At 36.2% G+C, this 17,711-nt stretch overlaps 1 protein-coding gene across 2 annotated transcripts in view; it reads left to right on the plus strand.

Annotated features, from left to right (window-relative positions):
* Positions 1-17,711, plus strand: part of ZCCHC7 (zinc finger CCHC-type containing 7) — a 160,034-nt gene that overhangs the window by 115,545 nt on the left and 26,778 nt on the right. For both annotated transcript variants that reach the window (XM_032778748.2, XM_032778747.2), the window contains one exon: positions 9,374-9,409. In XM_032778748.2, coding sequence (XP_032634639.1) covers positions 9,374-9,409 — 36 coding nt within the window. The remainder of the gene's footprint in view (positions 1-9,373; positions 9,410-17,711) is intronic.

Genomic DNA, 17,711 nt, shown 5'->3' on the forward strand with positions numbered 1-17,711 from the left:
ACTAACCTCGTTATCTCTAGCTTGCTTGCTAGCATATATATACCTGCCCCTGGAAATTTCCACTACCTGCGTCTGACGAAGTGGGTATTCACCCACAAAAGCTCACACTCCAAAACCTCTGTTAGTCTATAAGGTGCCACAGGATTCTCTGCTGCTTTTCTACCCTTGATACATATGCCCAAAAGTCATGTTACTGGTGATGGGAGTTTGTGTGTATCTTGTGTACAGTGTTGTAGTTCTATGGTAAATTGCTAATAATATTGGATCCGTTCCCAAATATCATAAATTTATACTGGTTATAGAGCTATGGGTACTAAACAGGAGTAGTTAAAATCTTTATGAAAGGTAGCTAATGAGTTGAATGTTCAGGTGTATTTTAATTAAACTCATTTTGAGAGTTCAAAATAGCCACAAACTGGGAAACATTTTTTTTTTTAAAAGCAGCAAAGAGTCCTGTGCCACCTTATAGACTAACAGACGTTTTGGAGCATGAGCTTTCATGGGTGAATCTTTTTTTTTTTTAAATCTCATACATTATAACACAAGACATAATTGATTTTGAAATGTTCCTTCCTGGATGAAAGATTTTGTCAGTTTTTATTCTAGAATGAATTGTTATGGCAAAAGTATAATTTCTTGGAAACAAAGTTATTTCTTATGTCATAAATTTATTACTATAACATATTTAATTATCATATATGTTCTAAAATATTCTGATGCACACTATGAAAGCTTGGGTTAGAATAAAATAAGTTAGTAAAATAATCAAAATTGAAACTAATCTGATATGAATGTAGAAGTAAAACAGTGGGACAGAGCTACAAGATCACAACCAGAAGGCGATACACAGTGATGATGCACTTAAGATGTGGTTGGTTATGACAGTGGAGAAGAGTACTTGTGAAGGTCCTACATAATATAGATTCATCGATTATAGGGCTAAAAGGGGACCTCTGTGATCGTCTTGTCTGACCTCCTGCATAACACAGGCCGTAAGATGTCCCTGAATTAATTCCTGTTTGAACTAGAGCATATCTTTTAGGAAAATATCTAGTCTTGATGTGTGCAGGAAGAGGTGAGTGATACAGTAATGACACTTAGAGGTAGTAGAGAGTGAGACAAGATATGGAAGTAAAGAAAGATAAGGAATAAGAGATTCTTCTGTATTATTCTGAGAGGTGCAATACAAGGCATAGAAAAGAATCAGATGAGAATGTGGATGATTGAGGGAGAGAATCAAAATTAGGTCTGTTCAAAAAATCTGTCTTACACCTACATTTCCAATATTTCAGAATGAAAACATGCATGAAACTTAAAAACATTTTTTTCAGTTTTCCATCAGGTAACCTGTTCCCAGCTAGGACAGATCGTATTTCTGCACATATTCATTATTCTAACAGTAGAATTGTGGAAGAACAAGAAAATTCCCCAAAATGTGTAGGAAAATATCTTTTAGGGACTGTGTAGGTCAGAGCACTTCAGAGCTACAGTCATTCATACTACAATTTAAAAAATACACTGTACCATTCTTATAATGTAGATAGACAGCCATTCTAAAACTTCAGAGTTTAGATTTTGACATACTTCAGACCACAGCTTCTCTACTAGTTAAACTTTTCCGCATTAAAGATGATTTGGTTTCTTGAGTAACACAATGTTCCTTTTGAAAGGCAGCGTGATCGGGTATTCCTAGTGCCCTCATATCTACCACCATCCCCAGTTGGTAGCTTTCTTTGAGAGGGATTATAGGGCTTTTGCCGTAGTCCCTTTCTTTATCCAAAGATCTCAAAGAACTTACAAAATGGTATAACCATTATCATCTCTATTCTTTGTCCATTCTGTGTCAGCCTTCACAGTTTGGTGTTCGTTCTAACAGCAGCAACTGGAGGCAGATCACAACTTTTCTTCTGTGTGTGGGTTTAAAGCACCCCTCAGGAAGAGCTCTCCAGAATTCTGGACCTTCACACGGATACAGATGGCAGACATCAGGCATCCCTTTGTAGCAGAGCCTTTTACAGTATTTAAAAAAAAAAAAAAAAAAAAACCCCGAAACTAAATATCTTTATTTCCTCTTTTTTTTTTTTTGCTGTCTTCTAAGTTGTTCTCAAAATTGCTGGGCTCCAAAAATGTTTTCCTTTTCTGAGGAGAGTTTGAAGGGCAACACCTCCTTGATAAGAAAGCAGAAATCTTCAGTACTTCTCACAGAAGCCTGCATCATATTTTGGGCAGAAGCTCTTATTCTGTCCCTCAGGATTCTACATATCAAAGGAGGAGAAAAGCCCAAGTTGACTGGTACTGCAGGATGCACTTAGACCTGAAGGGCTGCAATCAGGGCCAGCCATTTTTGCAGAGCATCATAAAGCAGGTTGGAAGTCCATTGATGAACCTGTTGGTATCCAGATCCAGCTGGAAAACCAAAAGATACTACATAAAGAAGACACACTTAAAAGTGGGAAATCTGGACACCTAATTTCAGAAGTGGCTTCAGGGCCTCCTTCTCCTTGCAAGTGTGAAGATGCAAACACTTAGCAAACAAGCAGGCTAGCGAGTTCGGTTACCTTCTCAGTAGCACTCAGGTCTCAGTCCTCAGGCCTGATTAAGCCATAACTGGAATCTCCTCTCAAGATCCCAACACAACAGAACATATTCCAACAGGAGCTTAGCCTGCACCAAAATCCAGTGCTGCTAAAACTAAGCAGTAGATATACTTAGATATTTGAATAAGGTGATAAACACTCTCCTAGCATCTTGGAGCAGACAGATGATGACTACAAATCACTTGGATGAGATTCAGATATTGGCACCCAAGAGACATCTTGGGGCAAAGTCAGCTTAAAGTAAAGGACACTCTAACATTTCTACGAGGAGGCATGGCTATGGCTCCTTGCTAACACTTCAGAAAGACAAGTCCACAACTGTAAGTATACTGAGCTGTAACAAACCCCGGAGAATCTCTAATCACTCTCACAAAATGAGTTCCTTAGGACCACCACTATCATCAGTGCTCCGTTAATACTCAGATTCTTGACATGATCTTCAACTGTGTACTACAAGCCCACATGAACCACCCTTCTAGTCTTTGCAATCAGCATGTATTCTCACTGGAAGACCTTTTTCTCACTGGAAGTTTCTTGCCTACATGCCATGTCCTCAGCCTTAGGGATTTCAGAGCATGGCATGCACTCTGTGGAACCTCAGTTATACATATTCTACCAGGACATAGCAGTTCTTGAAAATGACCAGTCCTCCTTTTTGAAGGTCACCATAATCTTTTTCAGAAGATTTGTCTGAATCCAAACATCCTAGAGAAGTAGAAAGGGCATACAAGGGATAAAAGATGTATAGAAGAGGCATTCAAAACCTCAGGTACAGCTCCTAAGCATATTGCTGCTCACTCTAAGAAACTGTACACCACCTATGGTGAGATCTGCCAGGTTGCTGTGTGGTCCGCCCTCCACATTTTCTCAAAGCACTCTAGAGCAAACATCTTGAATATTGTGTGCAGATGTGGTCACCTCATCTCAAAAAAGATGTATTGGAATTGGAAAAGCTTCAGAAAAGGGCAACAAAATGATTAGGGGTATGGGAACGGCTTCCGTATGAGGAGAGGTTAATAAGACTGAGACTTTTCAGCTTGGAAAAGAGACGGCTAAGGGGAGATATGATGAGGTCTATAACATCATGACTGGTGTAGAGAAAGTAGATAAGGAAGTGTTGTTTACTACTTCTCATAACACAAGAACTAGGGGATCCCTAAATAAAATTAATAGGCAGCAGGTTTAAAACAAATAAAAGGAAGTATTTCTTCACGCAACGCACAGTCAACCTGTGAACTCCTTGCCAGAGGATGTTGTGAAGGCCAAGACCATGGCAGGGTTCAAAAAAGAACTAGATAAATTCACGGAGGATAGGTCCATCAGTGGTTATTAGCCAGGATGGGCAGGAATGGTGTCCCTATCTTCTGTTTGCCAGAAGCTGGGAATGAGCAACAGGGGATGGATCACTTGATGATTACCTGTTCTGTTCATTCCCTCTGTGGCACCTGGAATTGGCCATTGTCAGAAGACAGGATACTGGGCTAGACGGACCTTTGGTCTGACCCAGTAGGGCCATTGTTATGTTCTTATCCTCACTCCTGCAGATGCAGTACTTCGTAGGTGAGTGTTACAAAGTGTGATGCCCCAATAACCCCTTACTTTCCTTTCCAATTTCTACATAATTCAATTGATTTCCCATAACTCCCTCCCCCAATGAGTGATAATTGTTTTTTGCATTGAACTTCAGACTGTTACGGAGGGAAAGGGAGGAAAAATTCTTACATATGAATTTTCCTTCTAAAATATTCCATGTCAGTGAGTCTGACCCTCCTTTGGAGGTTGGCATTATGTCCACAGGCATTTCTGGCTATCACTTGCCTGTTAAGTAATTTGAAAAGGAAAAGTATGTTCATCTAGGTCGGGAATCCCTAAATTTCTTGTCAGATGTACTGCAAACAGTTTGATTAACACTTCTTGACTGTTGTATAATCAGTTTCCAAAGCTGAACAACACTGTCATTCTTGAGAGTCATTCCTGCAGGATGACCCTAAGCCCCAAGCTCAGAGCCAAAGATCTGGTCTACCTCTCAATTGCTGTGGAGGCAGGGAGCATCCCTCAGCGAAGACTTTCTGACATGGAGTGTTCTAGAAAGAAAATGCACAAATAAGGCTCCATTTTCCCTTTTGCGGTTGGGGAAACTAGTCCACAGAAAGTCCATGATTTGCTCAAGGTCATTCCTTGAGTTAGCAGAGAGTATAGACCCCTGTCTCTTGTCGGTTAGTCCCCTGCTCCAACTCTTTGGCCATGCTACAGCATCCAGCCTTGTATTGATTTCATGTATAATAGGTATGTGCCTCCCACACTATTTATTCAGCTGCTTTCCTTTTAAAGCAAAAGTCTATATAACTGTAGCATAACGCTCTGGTGTACTTTCTGAGGACTTTTCTGAAAGTTTAACTTATTGAAATGATACATGTTTCAGGACAAGTTTTCTGTTCATGTCTTCACTGTGATGTTTGGGGCCTTTTTCTTGTCTGTTATTTTAAATAACTATGCTATTGAATAGCACAGGCCAATTATTTGCTGAACTACTAGATATCTGTGGAATCAAGTATACCTGTGGGCATCCTGAAGGCCAAGGTCAGCTGAAGTGGCTAGAAAAACCTGAGAGTTCTGCCATTGGTGATAAGAGCCTTGCCTATTCACTTTTTTCCTTCCCCACTTCAGCTGTATTATGTAGCCTCAACCTTATCTTTCTCACCTCTAAGGAGTCTCTTGAAGAAAAGCAAGGATTTCTACCCATCTTTTTCTGATTTCACACAACTCCTCCAGTGGCAGTCTTTTTCTGTCCAGAAGTCACAAGTTTTCCCTTGAGTTGCTTTTTTCTTTTACTCCTGAGAAATGTTCTGTCTCATCATAATCATAAGTAAGTATTACAAGAGTCCTTTCAATCCCTGAGGTAAAATAGTCTCATTCTGTTTGTGGGGTGTGGGTGGAGAGTGGCCAGGTGAGGCATGTTATTGAGAAGAGCCTTTCTATCTTTTTATTTAAGAATTGTCAAAAAGTGGCTCTTGTTCTCGTGCACTAATTATTACACAAAAGTCATGAATATGGCTCCTTCTATTAAATCTTCTGTTTTGCAGTGGGGCAGCTTCTAACAGCAGCCGCTTTGACAAAGCACCAGAGGATTCTGTTAAAAAGTTGTGTTTAGTAATTGTAGTCGTCGTGTCAGACCATAACTGACTTGGAGCTGAAGGATTTTTGTGAGATGAGTAGCTGTGCCAGCAGGGACCCAAGTCTCTTGGGCCAGCCGCGCTCTCATTAAGATTTGCCGCTAGCCGTGGCGGTGTTCGGCAAGTATGTGACGTGCATTCTGTTATTGTATGCTTGGCTTGTCAGCCTGCAGCTTTCTGACACTCACTTATGTCACTCTTTATTCGGAGAGGAAGAAGCTTTTGATAATTTGACAAGACAAGCTCTTAAACGATCTAGGTCATGGCCTTCACTGTCTGTGATTGTGAACATATTTCCTGAAAGCCCTGTCACTCATCACAGCTACATTTTCTCCCGGGGAGCCATAGGCCTGTCCTGGTCTCTTGTCAGCTCATACATTTTGGTTATTCATATACCAAATACAGTACTGTGGTTTTTTCCTTCACTTTTGCAAATGCTAGCATGTTAGTAAGGCTAATCCTTTCTCCTGTGCTGTGTTCCCAGCAGGGCTGTGTTCAAGGGTTCTCTCTAGTACAAGGCAGACAACTGGCCAAGGGGAGCTGAAAAGGAGGAAAGGCCGCTTAGTGCTGTTTTTGTGTTTGTTCATTGTTGTGGAAATATGAGAACTGGTGGCAAGGGCCTTGTCTATTGAGCACTTGAGTCTTGGTCTGCTGTCAGGGGCTGTTTAAGATTGAGTGTTTTATTTTCTTTGATGTTCACATTTGAGAATAGGGAAGTGGGAATTAAACAACAGATGCATTAAGCCATTGTTCTGGTAAAACAATAATTAGCACCTGATAAAATTCAATATGGGTCGAAATACACAATATAAGCTCTTGATTCATCTGGTGCGGCAAACTTAGTTGATTCATGTTTGAGTTTTATGAATAATAACCATTCCAAGTGATTCATATATGAGTCAGAAGAACTCAGACTACAACTACAGAGGAAAAACTAATTGTGCAGAACTTTAAAAAAAGGGTATGCAGATTCAGTTAAAGGGATTTAAATGTGTACTTTGTGTTTTATGCTGCAGTAAGGTGGTAGGGGGCTGCTTTTAATAGTATAGGAACCTTTTGTGTTCATACATCTAAATGCTACTAAGGTCAGACCACCGGGGCAGGAAATAAATGCAATTTTATTTTAATGTAGTTCATCACACATCCATCCTACATGTATGCCACAAGAGCCTTTCTTTAAAAGAGGGCTATTCATGATTAAATACTTCCAAATAAATAAAAAAAATCACAAGTTCAATTGTTGTTGTATTTGGTTATGCTCTCTCCCATAACAAGCCACTTTGCTTCATTTGAGAAGCTAATATTCTGTAGTCATTGTTAATGATACATATTTTTGGTCATTCTGTGATAAGGAAGAGGCACAGACAGTAATTATGAGTTGATGCAAGGGAGTAAGTCTCAAAGTTAAGAGTATTATTATTTTTTAATACTATGGCCAATTCTTAGCCAGTCATCCATTTTGGACTATTGCATAAACCACCTGAAGTTGTATTTTGATTATGAAAAATGTTACACTGAATTACCACGTGAATATAGAAATATGCCAGTTCAGTTTTCCTTTAGATTTTTACCTCTTTTTTCCCTACAGCCTTAAAATGCACATATAGATAAGAACAATAATAATAGCTAGCTCTTATTAGATAAGAGTTGCCGGGTAAGGTGAGGTTGTGCCTTTTAAATGTTTTATTAAGACTACTACTTGGAAGAGGTTTTAAGTTTCTTATTTCTTAGTAACAAATTTCCACAGTAAATAGTGTCTTCATATCCAGAGTCACAAAATGATTATTCTAAAACCAAGTAATTTTTTTTTATTAAATAGCTGCTGTGTAAGTAAAGGTCATATTGCAGAGTGGCATTTTGCCAGTATATGACAACTCATTGATTGCGATTTTTCAACCATATTATTCTGGGAACACTATGGTAATCGAAAACTACCCAGAACTAATGTGTAAATAACTGCCTGCTCCCCTTGCTAATCCTGTGTAAGTGCCAAACTAGTATCCATTTTAGGAGAGGTGGTAAATCCTTTTGTTTGCATTCCAGGATAGCTTGAGTGTTTTTAAACTGTCACGTTTTATTGCTTCCCTGTGCCCAGAAATGTAATACATCTTACTGTTTCTTTACAAAAATAATATTAATATAAAATACAAATATTTACATGCAGTATTTTAATAAGTCAGAAAGTGTGGAATAGTTGCACTGCACAGAGTGTACATTTTTCTCTGGAAAATTACAGGACTAGTAAAATATATAATAAATAATACAATTTTCAGCTCATCTGGAGAAAACCTTCTGTGGTGCTGTCTGGTTGTGTACATTAGGGCCACTGGCACTACCTTTTATTTTTCAGAAGTTCCATTACGTTTTGTGTATTGCTTGTATTTTTAAATGTAAATTATCTGTAAAAATAAAGGAAGCAGGTATATCAGGCATGGGAGAAAAGATTGGATCAAAAATCTTAAGAAATGTTACTAATATAAATTTGCGAGACAAGGGGACTGGAAAACATAGAATAACCAAGATTTCTGATGGAAACACTCAAAACTGAGATTTACAAACCAAATGGGAAATCGTTCAAATGATGGAGAGATTATTTCCACAGTAAATAGAGGCGTTATAAATAAAATTAAAGATGGTGCACAGATAATAGTTGTACAGCTATGTGTGTATATGTGACTAATACACACCTGGTTTTGACATGTATAACAGTCACATTAGCAATAGGTATTTGTTTCTGGCTGTGCTGTGTGTATAAAATCAGAATCAGAAAAGCCATTGTAAATTTTGTAAACATATTAAGGAATATTAGGAAAATATTTAGCAGCCGTGTCTCACTGATTCTCAATACATTTTTATTTTGTTTTTTAAGAAAAAAATTTCATATTTCCTCTCCCCCATGTTCTGTGCTTTCTTCAAGTCTACTGTTAAATTGCTATTATAGAAAATCTGCTTTATATATAGTTTTTACCATGGACTCTGCTTTGAAGTTTGTGAATAAGATGGGCAAAGATCAAAACAGAAGACAGCAAGCCATTGTAAAAATAGAAGCATTTAAGCAATCTGTTATGCTCCTTGTTTACATCTCATCTGACATTAAGCTACTGAGGATTATTACTTGTAACAATTATATTTTGATTAGGATTCAGACGTACAAAAACAGCAACATAATTTTAAGTTAACTTCTGTATTAAAGCGAAATAACTGCTGAATTAATTTCCAAAACATTATGTAGGTTTCAAATGTTACAAAACACATTCTATACCCTGCATGCAGAATTTCAGTCTGCTGTGTTTGGGTTTGTTTTATAGTAATAATTGTTATGACAGTTAAGAACGTTAGTCTCCAAAACTTGTAACCTTAAGAGAAGAAAGGGACAGAGAAAACTGTTACTGGCTTTCTGACAATGGCAGGGAGTGTGTTAAACCAGTGTAAAATTCAATTAAACTGTCTAGCCAGGTTTTTGAAGCTGAAATGCAGACCCTTTCAGTTAAGCCTCTTATTTTCCTGTGACCGACACCGGTGGATACTGTGTTATGCCAAAACCAACAGGCTGTAAAGCACCTTGTTTCATGCTCCCAGCTGATCAATATTTTTATTTTCCAGGCTTGCCCAGAAATATGGAGGCAGTATCACCTAACAGTAAGTAGAAACACCTTTTTTATTTTCTTGTACACCCAACCTATTTACTCTTCTGTGAACTGCTGACCATAAAATATAGACAAGCATCTTCTTCAGAAAGATAATAAACATCTGAAGAGTTTTTGAACTAGAGAATGAAATAATAACACTGTTCCTTTTTATCCATTCTTAGAAGTTCTGACTGTATTATTAGCATAATTTAATGACTGCATCCTATCACTTTCCTCTCCATAACTGCATTTACTGTATACATTACAAAAAAGAAAGTTTAATTTTATACTGGGGTGTAACAGTATTCCTCTCCCATTGTTTCCCAGATTTGGTGGTCAAATCCCCATGTATTACAAGGCAGTTTCTTTAACTTTGATTTAAAGAACTTTACCTAGAGAATGGAATGTGAATTTTAGAAATAAACTTTAAAATCTTTGTACATGATGCTTACAGAAGAAATCAACTGCCACTTCTTCTTTGGCACCTGGTTAGTTGGTCTATGGTTGTAAAAATAACTACTGCACACTACAAATAAATCATTCAGTTTTTAATTTTTTTTCTTGTATGCAAATCGCTGGGAAAATTTAAACAAACTGCACCTACATTAACTAATGTGGAATCTGAAAACAAGATTTAACTTGTTTAGAATAATGTCTAATTGATCTACACTACCAACCTTAAATACAGAATAAATATATACACACACACACACACACACACACACACACGCACACACACACACTTATGTATAAAAAATTAGGCCTTGCCTATGACTTCTTTTCAACATAAGGGAAATGTGTGTTCAACTGAAATAACTTTATAACCACTGTCATCCTTGTACGATTAAAGGAAGCAGAAAAGTTTGTCCAGTACTTTTTGTTGTGCTTTGGTTTTGAGGTTTTTCTTTCAAATAAGGGAATACTGCTATAGGATGTCCTTTAAAATCTGTTCCTTGTGCCTTTTCAAGATGTTGGAACTTTCTCTTTTCTGTTTTAGTAGCTAAATTTAATAGTAAAGAATACACTCTGTTGCAAATCTCTCCTGTGCTTAGGGTTGTTTTTTTTTTAGACATTCACTTTGGAAATCTCCATTTCTATATGCATATTTTCTTTGCTCTTAAATTACCAGATTAAAGAAGATGTAATAAGAATAGGTTTAGTTGCATTCGTTTATATTGTTGTTTGCTTTATTTATTTAAAGATACTCAAAAGAAAAGATTCGATCCTTTATAATTCTTTATGCTTCAGAAAAGGAAATGTTAAAATGGTTTGTTAGATCCCTTATGGAACTTGAAATCTAAGAATCACATAGATGTATTTATGCAATAATGTGATGATGAATTAGGTTTCAGGTAATGTGTCAAAATATATTTTGTTGTTTGGGCCTGTTTTGGACATTGAACAATTACTCAGAGAAGTACACTACAAAAATTCTTACTTTTTAAAAGGCTAAAAACAGATTCTCCCTGGCAATCATTGACAAGCAATCTGAGCTGTTTCACCATGATAAATTGTAGCCATCTAATTTTCAGGGAAAGTATTTTGACTCTATACCTCCAGTATTGTGAAATTAACAATATCCACCAACAGAAGATCTACTTCAAAATTTTTGGAGCTATGCATGGAAATGTCATATTGGAAGAATTGATTAATTTGGAAAAAATAGTGCTTTGGGTTACTCTGTGCTTGTGAGAGAATATTTTGAAATGTGATCAAATATACATACATATAAATATTTCAGATTTTATTACTGAGTATGTAGTCCCTACTTTGTTTCTTATAAATGCCTTTGCTATTTAGTACTATAGATTATCCAGGTTTTTAAGTTATGATGATATTTTGTATTTACATAGCATCTTTCATGTGAAGATCAATTTTGACAACTACATTAATTGAAGCATAATCAGATTATACTTTTTTTAAAACTTCAGTTGACAACAGACATCATAGACATTTAAAATAGAGGCTGTAGTTCAAAAGAATCTATATTATTTAAACTACTTAAACATGTCAGGGTCAACTTTTGTTTTTTCACTTAAGAATTCTCTCTAGATCTAAACTGCAAGAGAAGCAAATAATATCCACAGATGATGCTGAAACTGTCATGTTAGAGCAGACTTCTTGTCTATTTCTTTTACATAAGTATGACTAAAAGGTAGAAGTTGTTTGCTCTCATACAGGCATTCTGCTGTTTAACTGCAGTCATCAATTTACAATTCCATCATAGTTTGCTATAAATACAGATTTCTAAACAAATAATGCAAGAGAAGAAAAATACTTGCATTTATTATTTTTGGAGAATATGCACATCGTTGCAGGTATATGTACTAATGTTAGATTCAGGTTTTTTTGCACTTTAGCAATATATATAGCAAATTAACAACTGGGTTCAAACTGAATTTGGGAAAATTGTAAACTGATAATGTGCATAACATATATAGACATCAACCCAAGCAGAGCAACGATTATATTTTATACAAATATGTGTCATGTTTATGAACTTTTAAAACCACTTCTATCATACCGCTTTGCCAAAGGTCCATCTAAAAATTGTGATTAAATGCACATACGTTCTTAAAATGTTCTTAATTAATCATTCTGAAAGCTCGTTAAAAACAACAGAGCCCAATTCTTTTCTCGTTGTGATGCTTTTGATGATTTTATTCATTATATGTCTCTTTTCTAAGAGGTGGACTGCCATCTATTGACTCATAGTAGCTCTTGCACTTCAGTGTAGCTTCTGGAGGAACAATGAGTACATAACAATTCCATTGCTACTGTTATGGTTAGTGTTAGGTTTTAGTTCAAACTATTATGGTTGGAAATTTTGACACACCAAAAAAAACTTTGTAATATTGTCAGAAATGTCTTGCTCGCAGCTTCTTTTTGTTAGAATTTCAAAAATGTTAACAGGCAGTTGAAATGGTGAAAAGAATTATGAGCAGAATATTTTAGTTTGTTCCTTGTCAGAAAAAAACAGACAATTAAATCATATTCATGATGCACAAATTTAAAGGCTCTGTGATAATCAAAGGTTTATAACTGGAGAGGGTTTGGTTTTGAAGTTTCTTTCAGCTATAACTGGAATTACTATTTAATGACCAGTTTTGATGATGATTTAAAACATGATTAAATAATTTTCATTGTGCCTATTCTATATGTTTCTCCTTTTTTCAGAAAAAATAAAATAAAGTTGTCGACATATTTTATGGTTTTTTTCCTCTCCGTTGTTTCCTGCATGCAATAAATGATAGGCAGATACACAGTTCTCCATTTAGCAAACTTGTTATTACGAACTCATGGCAGTAGGGTAATAATTCAAGAAGTTGATTTTCAAAATCCAGTAAAAATAATTTTAAAATATTTTGGCCAGATATAAATAATGTTAGAATATGAAGAATCACAGTCCTACAAGAAAATAATTTTTAAGGGCCCTTGAAACAAGTTGAGTACTACAGTGCATTGTCCCTGAGCCTTAGGGAACCTGCCTATAACTCTGGCTGAAGAAATAGTATTGTCGTTTATGATTTTATTATGGTAGTAGCCAATGATACCAATTTCTGAGCTGCAAATACTCAGAAAGATGCAGTCTCTGATCCGAAGACCATACCATCACTATAATCTCTTTCATATCATATCATAGATATAGTAAAGAACACTTTCAGTCATAACAATTCACCTTAAGAATAGCCTCTTTCTGAATTCTGTCTTTCTGTTATTTTTCATTTCTGTTTATAAACTACTCACAACCTAAACTAGAATTGTATTTGGGTTTGTAGAATATTTTGCTCTGGACAGATTCAGGCCTAGGAAAAATCCTTCCCACTTCAGTTGCAAAAATAGTCCATACTGAAGTCAGTGGAACAAACAGGATTTATCTTCTAACGTACATTTTTGGACAATTTTGTTCAGCTTTGCCGTTTGACCTAAAAATGCTCTGTATATTTAATCTAATCACCTTTCTTTTTTCCCTGTGGCAGTTTCCCTTTTAGGTAACTTTGCACTTCTTGGAGACCCCCACACCTACAAATACACCAAACTAATTTGTACTCAATCTTGACTGTATAGACGGTATCCTTAGATTGTGAAGTGCTTGGGACCGAGGCCAGGCCTTCTGGAGAGTCTTGGAAATTCCTTGAACATAGTGAGCACTACCTGAAACAAAGAATAATAGCAGATAGCCCTGTTACTGTACAGCAGTATTACCCTCTTCAGAAGACAGCTACTGCTGTGGAGTATTTCTGAAAAAAAAAATACCAGCACACTTTATATGTAACTACATGCGTGTGACTTTGGGCTGAATCCAGTTTACCTTCACTGTGGCAGAGAAAGGCCATCCAGTGGCTGGCAGTAGAAGCTAGACAAATTCAGACTGGAAATAATGCAAACATTTTTAATGTCGAGAGTAATTAACCATTGGAATAATTTACCAAGGGTCATGGTGGGTCTCCAATTTTTTTTTAAAAAAAAATCTTCTCCAGAAATTATTTTGGAGAAGTTCTCTGATCTGTGCTATATAGGTCAGCCTAGATGATCACAATGGTCCTTTTTGGCCTTGGAATCTGTAAATCTATGAACAGCTTAGTACCGTGGCTCTCAACCTTTCCAGACTACTGTACCCCTGTCAGGAGTCTGATTTGTCTTGCGAACCCCAAGTTTCACCTCACTTAAAAATTACTTGTTTACAAAATCAGACATAAATATACAAAAGTGCCACAGCATGCTATTACTGAAAAATTGCTGACTTACTCATTTTGACCATATATTTATAAAATAAATCAACTGTAAATAAATATTGTACTTACATTTCAGTGTATAATATATAGAGCAGCATAAACACGTCACTGTCTGTATGAAATTTTAGTTTGTACTGACTTCGCTAGTGCTTTATACGTAGCCTGTGGTAAAACTAGGCAAATATCTAGATGAGTTGATGTATCCCCTGGAAGACCTCTGTGTACCCTTGCTTGAGAACCCTTGGTTTAGAGGGTCTACTAAAGTAAGTAAAATGAGTGGGATTTGGCTCTGTGTGCGTGGGCGGGGAGGTATAGTGTGTGTGTGCACGCGTGCGTATTTTTTAATGAGCATTTACCTTTCAGTCAAATAAGGGATAACTATCAAGAATGTAGGACAGAGCTTATTTTTAAAAAACAACCCACAATATTTTGTTTAAGGTACACAAGTGTATATTTCTATCTGTGTGTGTTTGTTCCTTTGCATGATTCAGGTTGAAAATGGGACAAAATGTATTATATATTCACCTGATATGGGGCACAAGACATTAAGCACCAAGAAAGACATGGACAGCCACTGTAATGTTTTGGTATAAAATAAAATTTGCGTTCATGTTGTATAATTTCATTTTTTTCCTGTGTATATTATACTTTATCATAGCATATTGTAATCTAATGCATTCATACACTGAAGCATATAGCAACCACAGTCCAAGAATAAAATCTACATACAATAAAGAAATATAAATTAATCTTTCATATATCAATATGGCCTTCTTCAGGAAATACACATAGAAAGACTAAGGAAAGGTAAATCCCGGCATATGGACAAAATATAGTTTGTTTCTTGTTTTCTAATGTATTTTCCAGATGTGTAGATATACTTTAAAAAAAAAATTCCTGCTGTTTTTAGGAGGGTTCTTTCCATAAGGATAGCTCATCCTTCATAATCTCTCCCTTCCTCTTCCAGTGTTCAGCCAGAAACGGTCCCCTCCCCATCTCCTGTCTCTGCTAATTTCATTTATATTACAACCCCAGTCCAAGATGGCCACCAACAGAGTGTTACAGACATCAGAATTTTTAACCAGCGGAGGCTACCATTTTAACACATTTTTTGACAATTTGTTAATCTTACTTTTAATCCACTTACATAAAAAAGGTAAACCAGAAATTTGCTGTTTTGGCCTGTGTGCGTAAAAGACATGAAGGGACAATACATCTTTTGTGTTTAAATTTTGCGCTCTGGTTTCTTTGTGTGCCATTATTACAATTCTACATGGCCTACCACCTTTTTTCTGAAATAAAAATGTAAGCAGTCTAGCCTCAAATCAATTTAAATCCTTAAAAATGTGACATTCAGAAAGCATTTTTAAAATACAGCGTTTATGAAAAAATATCTAAGCTGGAGAGTTGGAAAATTTGGAAACTAGGGAAGGCTTTGTAGATTTTGTGCAGATGAAAGACGGAAAAAAGTATTTCGGTGGAGAGAGTAAGTCTTGCTGCTCTCGGACTCATGGATGGGATTAGTTGAGGCTCTTGGAACATGACTACAGTATTAACCCCTCTTGTTACTTGACCTAAGATTTCTAGAGCAGTAACTTTGTAAAAATTATGAAAATTATATTACATTTCATCAACTGATCAGTGTTGGTTTTTTTAAGAAAATACTGTAAAAATATGACTTTTGTTGGACATAGGCTGTATATTTTTCACATATGTTGGAGAGTCAGCATCCCATCACAAGTTATATGTCAAAACTTACATAGCCATTTTACTGGATGTTTTACAGTGACGATAACCCAAAATTGCAAGACATTTGAATTTGAAATAAGGATGACTTTGTGATGTTCTGTATAATGGAAAAACCAGAGCATCTGCACTTAGGAAAAAGTGGTTTATGATGTTTGGGTTGCATCAAGTTCTCACGTGGCTTGAAAATTTATGCTGCAACATGCTTAGTTTAGGAGAATGATGTTCCAACCCTTTTAATAATAACTGGTAGAGTTGTTTTTTTTAATTATCAAATGTTTATAAAAATTTCATCCCTCCTGCTTTTACATGTGTGTGGCCTTTGGCAGATGTTTCCATGAAGGTATTATGCTTCATAAGTGTTCCATTATTTAAAAAAAAAAATCAATCAGGAGTGGCTTGGTTTGACAGATTTATTAGTTAAAATAGAAACTTTTTTCATTTAGTTTTTGTTTTGCAGTATATAGTATTATTTTCCTATTAAAGGCTATTTCTTCCTTACTTGTGACTTCTTTGCAAGGTTAATTCAGAGTACGTTTACTGCTGTCACCATAGGGAACTCTTAGGGCTGGTCCTATTTCCAAATAGCCAAAGTATACAAAAGGCTACCCTGATAGCTTTGAGATATAAATTAGCAGTTAGATCATTCTACACATAGTAACTTTAACTGTATAATGAGTCCAAAATATATACTACAGGTATGGGTGAGATTGATTGTTAAAATGGTTGTGTTTTCTAGTTTTTACTTTAAACTGGCTTTAAAGTAGTATAGGCAAAATGAACGATCTTCATAAATAATAAAAAAGATCGTGTTAAACTTTTGAATGTCTACAAACATGTACTCTATGCATACTTACCTTCTCAGGAAAATACAATTTTAGAACTAGATGCAGCTAACCGCTTATAAGCGGAAATCATTGAAGTACGCAATAATCAGGTTTTGGTTTTTACTAGTAAAGACAGAATAGAAAATTCCAATTGCAGATATTTTTAAGTGACGCCCATGTTACTGTGTTTGTTTGAGGCTTTGCTACTGATGCTGTTCTTAATGTCTTTCTATACCTAGGGCTGGATCTTCAGCTCATGTAAATTGTCCTAGCTGTTCAGTGGAGCACAGTCAGTTTATAGTAGCTGAGAATCTGGCACTTAACCGTATGCTATGTCCAACACTAAAGCACTCTGAGAATTCTGTGCTGTTATTAGAGCCTGTGAAAGTTAACCTTGTTGGAATATGAACCTGCGAGTGGCACAACAATGAACTGTCATTTATTTGAACCATTTAATCATAATAGTTATTTTCTGAATATTTTCTATAATGCGTATTAGGGGAGGGGAGTGAAGTGGTACAGCTTAAGCCTTGATTATAAGTTGTGGTTTGATGTGCCGTTGGAAACAGTCTTACACTGGGAAGAGATGGATGGACTGATCTCATCAGACTGTTTTCATTTCTAACTTCTGCGCACCTATGTACAGTCGCCCCTTGAACTATTTCCATTTGTTAAGATCCATCCTTCAGTACATCTGTGACTTCCATGTGTCTTCTGAATGCATAATGAAGATATTTAAGGAACTCTGTACTTTCTGCAGGGTGGGAGACTAGGACCCTGGCTTTACGGGTGGTGAAATTAATGTATTTTTATTTCAATTAACAATAGCACCTTTTTATTCTGAAGGCTGTTGTACAATGCACGTAAGTGTCAGTGATCCCAGTGGCAGGGCATTCATACAACTGGGAAAGGATGACAATTACCCCAAATATTTACTAAGAACTGGAGTAGGAATCTCTCTGTTCTTAATGTCTAAACTGCCCTGTATTAATCTCTCTTCATC

Source organism: Chelonoidis abingdonii, chromosome 6 (assembly GCF_003597395.2).
Source record: "Chelonoidis abingdonii isolate Lonesome George chromosome 6, CheloAbing_2.0, whole genome shotgun sequence".
Taxonomy (NCBI): Eukaryota; Metazoa; Chordata; order Testudines; family Testudinidae; genus Chelonoidis; species Chelonoidis abingdonii.